The 12,688-nt window shown below is 31.8% G+C and overlaps 1 protein-coding gene across 1 annotated transcript in view; it reads right to left on the bottom strand.

The window, feature by feature from the left end:
• Positions 1-2,470: 2,470 nt before the first annotated feature.
• Positions 2,471-12,688, bottom strand: part of sev (receptor protein-tyrosine kinase sevenless) — a 113,085-nt gene continuing 102,867 nt past the window's right edge. Inside the window, exons 33-36 of the mRNA XM_088264994.1 lie at positions 11,866-12,073; positions 11,042-11,205; positions 9,670-9,720; positions 2,471-9,574 (exon numbers count right to left, since the gene is read on the bottom strand). Of these exons, the coding sequence (XP_088121120.1) occupies positions 8,880-9,574; positions 9,670-9,720; positions 11,042-11,205; positions 11,866-12,073 (1,118 nt within the window). The 3' untranslated portion in view covers positions 2,471-8,879. The remainder of the gene's footprint in view (positions 9,575-9,669; positions 9,721-11,041; positions 11,206-11,865; positions 12,074-12,688) is intronic.

Raw genomic sequence — 12,688 nt, 5'->3', positions numbered from 1 at the left:
TAAAATATCAAATAATGTAGCATTGTTACTTAATTCCTTTGCTAGTAATAAAATTATAATTTCGGCACCAATAAATTTGTTTTTTTTTTTTTTTACTTTTTTCCGTAAATTTAATGTCATGTATATTTTATGTTTTCTTAATTTGAAAACAAAAGGCAACTTTTGATACCGATTTTGGTTTCTTGAAAGATTTTTAAAAAATGACACTCATACAAGTTGCACCTTTGTAATGTTTGGATATATGATTGCACACATCTGCAGAAAATGTTTTGCACCATAAGTAATTTTTTGTTTTAAATAAAATTTAAAACTCAAGTCAAACGTTTTGTATAAGCAATGAAATGCTGAATAATTTTTAATAATGGGTTGTGATTGACCCTGAAATGTGTATTTAAAGCAATAATTCTAGAAAGTAACTTTAGCTTTTAAATTTTTCTTCGAACTTCATTCGAAATTACTGATAAAGTATCAGGTCATATTGAGATACAAAATAAGTTCTAAAATAAAATAAAAAGTAAAACAAACCCTTCTCACACATCTCATATTCCAATTCCAATGATATCTTAATTGTAAACAAGGCTGTTCTAACTTTATTTTGACAAAAACTTCTTTGAAGTACCTACTTACTCATAAGTAGGTACTTCAAAAAAGATATCTGGTTATTTTCATTTGTTTTTGTTACAATTAAAATACTAAAGGCTTAGTTGTGAATTTTTAGAATTCTACGTCATGTACATATTTTTTTAAATAAGACATTGTAAAGTTAATGAATATTTATTGCTACAAAGCAGTAAATCAGGTAAACATTGATACATATTATTATAAATAATGATAAAACTTTAGAGTTTTAAAAGTATAAGACATAAAGATATCTTCGAATCAATAATTTTCATCAATTTAGAGTTGTTCACTAGTTAGAAAAAAATCTATACCATAAACAAATTAACACATAATATTGTCTATTGACAAAGTTATGATTTTACTTTTTTTTTCTTTGCTGGTGAGAAATCTTTAATTTTGTATTTATCAAAATCAATAGAAATTCATTTATTGTGTGGGGAGGTATTAGGAAACACACCAGTTATTAGGGAGATAAGAACTGTCTAATGATTATTTAGTTTTTTTTTCAATGTTACCTGGATAGAGAGTCGTGTTTACTTTTATTTTGATATTCTATAAATTTGTCTGAAAGCAGAAAAATGCGGAAAAGTGCTAAAAGTGGATGTTGTAGCCACATGTTACCTTTATTAGCAGTTGCGAAGGATTATTCACTAGTAAAATATATTTTTTATTCATAGATTTAACAGATATAGAATAAAGTTGTACAACTGTGCTTTGTTGTTTTATTTATATTTTAATTGTTCTAAAATGTCCGCCCCACGGTGGTGTAATGGTTAGCATGCTTAGCTCTGTGCTTCTTGTGTGGGATCTCTATCCCGGGTTTGATACCCAGGGGGGTGAAAATAAATATTAGTGATTTTACACTCTAATACTTATTTAATATTACCCTGGAATGGTCCCTGAAGCGCAGGAGTGATCGCCTTGCCTTCATATAAGTGACGATCAACATAACACTGGATAATTTGATGCAGTGCCCTATGCACCATTGGGTGCGGATAAGGGTTAGAAGAAGAAATGTGGAAGATTTACAAATTCCATTACTCCAAGACAAAATAGAATCTCAGCTTTGAAGTTTCAAAATCTACTTTTTTTTCTTGTCATAAATTTTAATTTTTTTTATCTGACCCATGGTGAGTTCAGCTCTAAGACCAAAATCGTTATTGATATCTCAACACGGATGAAGAAGAATATGGAAGCCCGGTTATTTACAGGGCTTATAGCTTGGTTTAAGTGATCATGTTGGACACGTGTAACATTCACCATTCTACCCATGATTGACAACCACGCTACTCAAATTTCGGAAGTTGTATTTATCCTTTCATTGACACCTTCATTCACTTTTCTAGGCACCATCTGTGGTTGAGTAGAGTAAGTTTTTAATTTGGCAGAGACCTTCACTATATGTAAGATTATTCCTAAATTACATACTAGACGATGCTTGAAAACAGTTTTAAATGAAATGATTGTTTTCAAAGCCAAAATCCTTTCCCTATGGCTAAGTTTTCTTACATGGCACGTAGAACACTGTAGTGGTTTGATGCCGTGTTGTCTTGATAAGTTATACACTTTCAGGTCCAATCTGATTATTTTTCAAATTATCATTAAGTGATAATTTGAAAAATATTTCTGCTCAATCAAAAAAATTATGCAGTAACATAATAGCTGAACATCGTAAAAATTATATATGGATAAAAATTAAATACAGTAAAATGAAAAATAAAAACTCATATTAAATTTTCAAACAAGTTTATTAACGTTTCTTTCAAATCAACAAATGCAAAAATTATAAATAACAAAAATATTCAGTGGACCAAAGGAAAAGAAAAATTTAAAATAAATAAAACATAAATTGATTTTATGGAAAAATATTCATTTGGATCGAGATCTAAAATTAATTACAGAAATAATAAATAATACTTAAATACGTTTAAAAAGTACAGAATAAGTTATTGAAATTTGATAAATTATAATTACAAACAATGCTGGACTCTATGAGAGTAGTTTTCATTTACTAAAACAAATCAAAATACAGATCTGGAAATAAATATAACTCCCTGATTCCCATAAACAGATGAGAAAAACAAGATTCAATAGGATATTCCTATGAATGGTCTTGGTCTATACCAAGTGTTCAATAAGGTGTTACACAGTACTTCAGCGAACTGGGAAATTCCAGCCTTAAATTGCTGAATAAAAACAAATTGATTGGAGAAATTCCGTTCGCCATTGCGAATGATACATTTATCAAGAGTGAAGATTTTGTCTTTTAAAGTAACTCATACTGATTAGCCTTTTGACTAATCAATATTATCACTCTGTATTACACATAATGTCTTACTGATCACTTGGTCCAAGCATATCGCTCACTCCTTTCAACAACGTCATCAAAAAACTTGTTTTTTCAGTAGAACGTTTTTAAAGTTGGAAAATATAATAAAATGTATTATAATAATAAATATCAAGCCACTTATTGAACTTTTTACTGTGCAACAGATCTTTTTAGGTAAAACCTGAAGGTTTTTTCTCCATTTGAAAAAAATTTAGTATTTTTAAAAAAATAATTAAACAATACCTTTTCTTCAAAATGCAAAAACAACACTTTCTGCCCTGTAGCGGGTAAATATTAAGTTAAAAATATGCCGCTTTTCCTGGGATATAGCACATTTTCTGGGAATTCCGAAAATATCCACAACTGAAAATTGATGATTTTTGATATATGACGTTGTTGAATAGAGTGAGCGATATATATAAATAGTTTGGGACTGCTTTCAAAAGGATCTGAATAACAGTCGAAATAATCTACTCCTGAAAAAGAACCTGCATAAAAGCAGGTAGGTACTAATGTGAAAAAAATGTTATGTCATTTGGACGCTTCAATAATGCACGATTACAACTAAATAATTTATTTGTACTTACAGCTTATAACTGCAGTATATTTTCTACACATGCAGTATATTATACAAATATGTTGCAAACTTTAATTTGTCATGGTCCCTTTTATTCATATCAATAACAGAAAGTAAAAAACATATTTGGATTTTTAAAAATCTTTTGTTTTTCTGAAGTATATCAGCTGCATTAACGAAGAACTGAATATGTACTAATAATTATTTTCTTGAGAAAAATTTGATAAACCGTTTTAATAGAAATTGCTTTAATTGGCAATATGTATAAAGGATTTGCTTTCCGGCATCAATATAATGAAAACATCAGATCTATAAGTAAACGCAGTTTGTTTTTTAGTAAATTATCTATCTACAGGTTGTACATAATAAAATGTACACAGCTTCTGCCGAAGAAACAATATAATATCTGTTTAAGTATATTATGGAGTAAAAAAAGGTTATTTTGGTACATAATATGTATTAAAAGTTATCATTTGTACTCGGTCACATTTTTTGACTGTATTATTTTTGACATTTTGTCGTCCATCTTTTCAAGACGTATCTCAATTAACCAACATACAGTAACTTGTGACATCTTCGATAATGCCCTCCGAGCGTTTGGTACACAGTTTGTGACATCACATCACCGTAGTACGTTGATAGTGAGACACAGTTAAAATTATTTGTTCATATAACAAACTTGTCACTATCTTCAAATCTTAGATAATTTACTCATAAGTAAGTTAGAAACCTATGTAATAAAAAATCAATGATTCTTAAGAAAATAAGTGTTTCAAATAATAAATACTGCACTATGTGGTGAAAATGTCACAAACGATTTGAAATGCAGTTATCTGGTCAAAACCCAAGATGAAAGTGGATTTTTTTCCTTTTTTCAAAAGCAAATAGATCCAAAACACAAGTAACCATAAAGTCAGCAAACCAAATACGTTTCTAAGAAAGATGGACGGCAATATGTAGCATATCAATTAAAGAATATATAAGTTTATTTTTTAATTGATTTACTTGAGTATTAATTTCAACAATTTGATAAAGTTATATAAATGTATATATTTAACCTACCCACTAGTTTATACATAATACGTTGAAAATAACATATTCAAAAGGAGTACAGCACCCTTGAGAGTTACATACATGTAATTATCAAGAGTATTTGTATCAATATTTTAATATATTTATAGCTTGCAATGATTTTATCACAAAACATCCACCATTTTTTTTCTCAATAAATTACTGTAAAATGTATGAACAATAATATATATTTAGATAGATACATATTTATGTATCTATTAATTTTGTTGATTTCTTAAGTCTTTTCCATTTATAATATAAATGGTGTATAAGGCACTTTACATAGAATGATTAGTATAATTAACATAATAAACACAACATTTAAAATAAAATTACTAGTGACAAGAAAATAATATCAATAATTTTTAATTTAATATTTATTTACAAAATATACAAGGTGAGAGTAGTAGGGCATTGAAAACAGGTCGCAATCTCGGAAAGTATGTATCAGTTTTTATTTTGAATATTTAAAGCACTAACATTATGGATCATTGTAATATTTTATTTGGAGAATTTTTTTTTGATCCACACACTTTTATTAGTATAACCAACTTTTCAGGGTTTGTTTTATAACTTAATTGTAAAAAAAAACCCTGAACAGGGCAACAGGTTGTTGCCGAAACTAGTTGGTTTGTATTTATAAAAGTGTGTGGATCAAAAAACAAAGTTATTTTATTTCTCCAAATAATATAGTATCAGTTTGAGCTATTCCATTTGGAGCTAATCTTATTCCTAAAAGTCATAAAGTATATGAAAACTAGTTTGAATAAAGGTGACATCCATAAACTGAAGGCATTAGCCATTGATTACAAATGAGAAAAAAACTATATTATTTTGAGTAATAAAAAGACTTTGTTTTTTGATCCACTCACATTTTTAGTAACAACCAACTAGTTTCGGCAATAACCTGTTGCCCTCTTCAGGGTTTAATTTAAATATCACTATGATCCACAAAGTTAATGCTTTCAATATAAAAAAAAAAAAAAACTGATTAGAAATAAACTAGTATTTCCAAATCTTTACACACAATACTGGGTACAATACCCTTGCGGGATGTCATCAAAAGATTTAACAGAGACAAAGAAGGGAATATATATGTACATAAATTGAAAGATAATCTCAACACATTGTTGTCAGGTGGTTTTCTCATCAACTCCGACCCTAATTAGGGTCGTATACTAATCACAAGTAACCGTTAATCCAATCCCGATCAGTACAATATTTTTTGGCGTCGTATAAAAAAGTGAGCAAATAGAACGCTTATAATCGTTTCTAGAAATACTAAAAGTAAACAATGTGTTGATATTGTTTTTAAAAAAACTCTAGTACAAAAGAAGAGTTAGGGACTTATGTGAAAAAATACAGGTGCAATGATAAAGAACGATCTGCTCCAATAGTGAACACACGGTAAATAGTGTTTACCGTTGTTGCAAGTACGTCTCCATTAGATACGCTTGTCAAAACAGTTCAAAACGATTTGCTTTGAGATTGTCGACTGTGCCCCCAATATCCTTATAATATGTCTAAATAGTGCTTTTATCACAGCACACCTTTCTACCCCACTGCGAAAATGTCCATAGTCTTTTATTAAATGATCCTTGAAACATACATCATCACAGTGAACAGCAGATCCAATTCTAAACAATAGTTTTTATTCCCTTAACATTTTAATATCAGTCCAATTAGACAAGACAATAATAGGCACTGTATTGAACAGTTGTATGTACTAAAACTACATATAAATACAATTATATACAGTCGTACTTATGACAAAACTAAAAATATCTATTTACAGAATTAATTTTAACACAAAGCGTACTTATTTAAATTATAAATGCTCTTTATAGTGACAATTTTATGAACTAAATTATAATACTGAACAAATGTTTTTTTCAACAGTATAATATACACGAAGAAATTGAATCTATGGCTCTGAAGTTATATCATTGCAAGTCCATTATATTGTCTACTATGAGATTCTCTCATACATATCATACCTGAATGCAGAACTATCCTAAGTCGCGTACAAGTCAATTTTGTTTTTATTTGAGTATTGTATTCTTTGTGCTACTGATTTTACTATGCAGAGAGTTTATAACTCAAATATTCAATAGAAAAATTCAATAAAAATACTGCTTAATGATTGAGAGCAATAACAATTTGAAGCTTGATTTGCCTCCCCTATAAAATTTTCTTACGTGCAATGAGAGTAGTTCTGCACTCTGGTAAAAATGTGCCTAAATAAATAATGCATTTGGTATTTTTATATAAAAATAATAATACATTTTGTTTGTACGAGAGTTTGAGAAACAGCATATTTAAACTAAAAATTTACAGTTGAAAAACAATATTTGATGGAAAAGTAACAGTTTGAACATTTCTGAATATAAATTTAATTGAATTTGGTTGTTCAGGCAGGCAGAGGGTTGACTGTTTCCATAAAACATTAATGAAATAAAATAAGATTTTTTATTGATATCTCAACAGTCACAACGAAGTCTGTACAACAAAGCTTGTGACCTGTTGTTAACTGTTTTATAACTTAAGATTCTTGTGTAGATTGAGATAAAAAAAATATTGACCCAACCGTTAAATTATGATTTGGAAAACATTTTTAAAATATAGAAAAACTGGTTTATATGACTTGCAATAGTAAACCTCAGAGGCATAAAAATTCAATAATTATGTATAACATACAATTGATTTTATAGAAAATAAATGATTAGATAATATCTCAGAATTTTAATAGAAACAATAGTTAAACTAAATATGAACAGCATCAATAAAATAAATAATATGTGTGATCAAAAAAACTTACATTTCACTCATTTGCTGTAACAAAAACATGATTCAAAATTACTATTTTTTCATAACAGGTATTCGGATAAAAATAAATTTAAAATACTAGGCAGCAGCAATTGGAATGTACCAATATATCACTTTTGAACTTACATACCAATCTGTCTTTGGTTATAACCAGGGCCTTTTTTCTATGTAACGCGGTGGAACTGCATTCCAGCAACTTTTTTCACAAAAATATATATTTTTTAATTCAAAATTAATTATGTTCATAAAACAATGTTTGCGTTTACATTATAACAATCTATATCGTAGTCATACAGGAGAGAGTGACCAAGTGCATTTCTTACAAAAACATGATCGTTGACTATTTGATATCTTACTGGCTTAATATTGCCCTGAAAAAAATCCCAAAGGATTTCAAACTTGTAAGTATAATATACTTATAATATATTGAAAAATGACTAACTGCATTGATATTTATTTTCTTGTCAAGCAAAGGTGACTTAAATGCCCCTCCTGAACATTTTACATTTTGTTAGTTTCTCCTGTACGACTAGGATATTTATATAATTCAACAAAATGATAAGATATGGCATTGTAATGAATATTCAAATGATGTTGGAATATATATTTTTTAGCTTGAAATGAAGTGAGTTCCGGGATCTTTTTTGTTAAAAAAAGCCCTAGTTATATCCAACAATATATTTTAAAAATATGTTGTTACAGCAGATGAGCAATATATACATGAAAATTATCAGTGAATAATACCGAGTGATTCTCGTCAATTTTGTCTTCAAAACAATGTTACAAATTTCAATAATATCGACAAAACAATGTTTTCAGGTGTGGGAAAGTGATTTAGCTAGGAAAAGACACTCATTTACCAAAACCAATATAGCTGCCATGATTGTTGCATGTCTTAAGCAAATACACAGGCCCTTCTCACTGGCCGAAATTACAATTGACGAATTAGAATACGTTTTTTTATGTAAAATGTCAAATTGAATAGAAAAATTGATAAAATTTAGAAGAAAGATTAAGAATTATTAAGGCTAGATTTGTCTGCTTCCGTAGCGTAGTGGTAAGCGCATTTATCTACCGTACTGAAGGTCCTAGGTTCGATTCCCGAGTGGGTAAAATTAAATTTAAATGATTTTTATTATATTCATTTAATATCACCTGGTCTAGTACCTGTGAGTGCAGGACTTATCTACCTTCCTTTGTGTTATTAACAATCTAGACAAAACTGCGTCGATACGATGCAGTGCATGCACCATCGGGTGCAGATAAGAGTAATAAGGGAATGGCTAGATGCTGTATCACTAATGATACCTTATTATCTCTATCTAACAGAGGTTCCATACTTGACCGATAATAATGAATTAGTGTCAGTTTAATGGAATGAGATTCAAACTATCAAAACTCATTGAAATGTTTGACAATCTTGGCAATGACAATCACAAAAAGAACTTTGAAGAGTCACGTAATCCTCCTCAGAGAATTGGTATTGGGGATAGGGTCGCCGCAGTCACCGTTAGTAAAACTTGTAACGCCGGTACATAAAAGTCTTCTCTGTTCACTTCGAATCGGGCTCATGATCCTTTCGTCTTCGCTCCCTCGACTGGCAATGCTGTTTGTTCTAGAAATGCCGTTCTTCAAAATGCCGTTAGGCACTAATTTACTACCCGAGGTGTTCGGCAAGGAATCGCGGTCGCCAAAATGTCCGGACAATCTCGCCGGACGAGTGTTCCGGTATATGACGTCGTTTGCATTCGGTTCCAAGACCCGGACTTTGAATCCGTTCGGAGTGTGAACCTGCGCGGTCGAAGACGTAGGCAAAAAGGTCACCGCTCTCGCGTTTTCCGAACGGTGACACGTGGAATTGGCTCGTTGTAAAGAGCGCCTGTGCATAGAAGACCTATTGTGGTCCATCGTGTTGAAGGATTGCCTTCGCTGTATGCCTCCTGACGAGTGTGACGCCTCTCCGCTGAATGTCCGGCGAGACGCGTTGCTTCTGATGCTAGATCTCGGGACTTCGTACCCGTCGATAGATACGGGAAGCGGCTCGCTCTGATAGATCAACTCCAAGTACTTCGGCGGGCCGTCCACCGCGTGCTCCGTACATTGCATCACAGGGGACATCTGCGTAGTCTCGTGCATGAAGTCGGAATCTCCTGGAGTCATTTAAAAAAATCATTAATTCTCGTCAATCTTTGAGAAACATTGTTAAAAAGGAAGCAAGATAAGTATTCATGCGTCAAGTATTTACCTGAGAAATTGTTTTGGTTCTCATCCATAAAATAAGCGCGGTTAGACACCCCTGCAAAAGCAACATAAACTCAGTAACATGCATTTTTTAAAAGAAAGACGTGCAGCATCGTGACAGCCGATAGAAATATGTAATTAAATAATTAACACATTAATGCAGGAGAATACGTAATACGAGTGATCAAATAACTTTGTATTGAAGCGGGGGCGTGGGTTCTTGTGATTAGATTTACTGAAATTTATTGTTTGTATCAAATATTAGTTGCTCATTAGAGCATAAAATATAAATAAATAAAAAAAATGTTGATAGCTGTCAATTATAAATGGGGAACATATCTTGTACGATAAGTACAAGCAAAAAATTGATAATCTTTCAAAAGCTCTTCTAGTACTTCTACTGAGTATGATTGTTCCATAGTATGTATAGAGTATACGGAAAAAAAGTTTTTTCTTCTAAATGTTTATTTTCAGCCTTATTAGATTTGAGTGCATTAAAAGATTGCCAACTCCTGTCTTAATGCTATAAAGGCTTATTTTACAAAATAACAAATTTCAATTTTAATTTACAGAATCCACTGATTTAATGAATTTTTTTGCAAAATGGCCCCGACTTTAATGTGTTGAGAAAAGGAGATTAGGAGAAATATATAAGAATATTTTTTTAGTACTTGTCTGTTAGCGATTTATGTAAAAATATAGAGATTGTTTATATGAAGACTAAAGGTTTTACATGGAGTTACAGCAAAGGACACATCAGCACCGTACATATTGTCAATGCCTTGCTTTCCAATTATAAATTAATCGAGTTGAAATGATTTTAAAAATGGCACTTTATAATTTTAACAAATATTATTCTTATCTTATAGGCATAACCTGTCTGTGGGTATGAAATATATTCTATAGTTCGAAGCTAATTATAATAATTTAATGCCAGAAATTTAGATGGAATAACAAGAAAGATAAATAAAAAAAACTGTAAAAATATATATTAGTAGTATTTCCATGCTGGTCATAACAAAGTAGGGTTAAAATCTATGTATTTTAGTTTTTAAAAGCATTTTTAACTTTGTGGTGTGGTAATATAACATTCTCCCTATCATTCATCGTTTAGTTTGTGTAATACCACTTAAAAACTCTACTTCACGGCTACCGATTTAGGAATAACCATTCCCTTGTCAGTTTTTCAGTGGTATTACACAAAGTGAACGATGAATGATAAGAAGAGTGCTTAAATTTATGACTTATCATTGCTTAACTCACTGTCAACATCCAAAGCTAAAGAACAAACATTCACAATGAGATGTAGAAGCGGAGATGCGCAAAATGCAAAGCCACACAGAGTGAGGTCAGGCGTGGGTAGAAGGTAGACTCACCATCCGCCACGACGGTGATGTACTGCGGTTCCTCGTTCACATTCACGATGAGGGGCGCCTCGGGGTCCAGGGAGGCCGAGAGCCGCTCCATGACCTCCAGGCAGTGCTTGAATGACGGTCGCTGCTCCGGATTGTAGCTCCAACACTTCTGCATCCAGTTGAACCTGCATGTGAAAAATTAATTCTTTAGATTTATGTGTGTAGTCACTAAATGGATGTTACTCATCACTAGCTCCAAGGGGCAGTGTTGCCATATCTACAGATTTATCTGTATCAATCAAGATTTTAGGCTGCCGTTACGGATGACAGATTTTCTGTAGTTTTAACAAAAAACAAAGTCTAATTGAACAAAGTCTATGATAAAACAGAAGAATAATAAAATAAAAAAAATAAAAAAAAAAAAAAATATATATATATATATATATATATATATATATATATATATATATATATGTGTGTGTGTGTGTGTGTGTGTGTGTGTGTGTGTGATGCCATAACTAGGCGAAAGAATTGTCACAAAATTTATTTTTATGTGTTTTTTTTCAACAGTAAAATACAATTTAGTAGACTCAAAAAATCAGTGTTTCATTTGACAAATTACATACACAAATTAAAATGGAGTTCTGCAAATTTTACGCCAAATCTATAAATATGTTTGAATTCTTTAAGAAAAAAATTTATATCATTACAAATTTGCTCAAACAACCCACAGGCCACACATACCTCCAACGGGGCGTAGGTCACACATAGCTAGCTCCAAGGGAGCGTTGATCATCTATTACTAGCTCTAAGAGGTACGTACAACCAAAAAACTTAATACTCACATTTCCGGAGGACAGTTGAGAGGGCGCATGAGCGTCTTGCCGCCCTGCACGTATCGCATGACGGCGTGGTTGGACAAGGCGGCGTAAGGCTGCATGCCGAGCGTGCACACCTCCCAGCACAGCACGGCCCACGCCCACACGTCGCTGGCGCGGCTGAACACTCCGTCCGTCAGGCACTCCACGGCCATCCAGCGAACTGGCAACAGTCCTTTTCAACACAAAATAACTTGCTATATAACCACAATACTTTTCTATAAATGTCTTTGCATTGTTCCGTGTCTGTCTTCTGTACTAGTCGGGGTTGTGGAGGCGTCTATGTACCGGCCAACGTCGGGTCGGAATCAGATCTACCTGACTAACTGAACTAACTAAATACTAATCCCTTTCATTGCCTACACCGGGGTACTTCTAGAAAATTTGGCGGTGGATTTGAAAACTTGTATTTATTTTGATTGGCAGTGACAGGGATTTTGAAAGCTTTTAAATGTAAATTCATAGTAAAATCAGGGTACAATTTTGTTTCACATTTTCAATAAATTTCGCAACTTAGTTTAAAAAATTGCTTTGCTAGAGAAGGTATCTAAGGTATGAAGGAAGCCTAGATGCTTCTCTATCAGATCTGGGAATGCCGTGGGATAGCTTTCAATATATACCACAATACATTCATGTAGATAAGAAGTAACTCCCGGAAATTTTCCATTTCAAGTGTGCGGTTGAAGAAGTTATCATCTCATCGTAACAGTTCATCTGCACATTACATATTTGAATATGGTTGCAAAAATCCATTTCTATAATTGTAAGGAATGTGACCCTAATTACTATA

This window comes from Brachycentrus maculatus, unplaced genomic scaffold (assembly GCF_059751285.1).
Source record: "Brachycentrus maculatus isolate JH-2025_06_01 unplaced genomic scaffold, ASM5975128v1 h1tg000241l, whole genome shotgun sequence".
NCBI classification, from domain to species: domain Eukaryota; kingdom Metazoa; phylum Arthropoda; class Insecta; order Trichoptera; family Brachycentridae; genus Brachycentrus; species Brachycentrus maculatus.
Note: the sequence above shows the minus strand (reverse complement) of the source record. Positions and strands in the feature narration are given on the sequence as shown.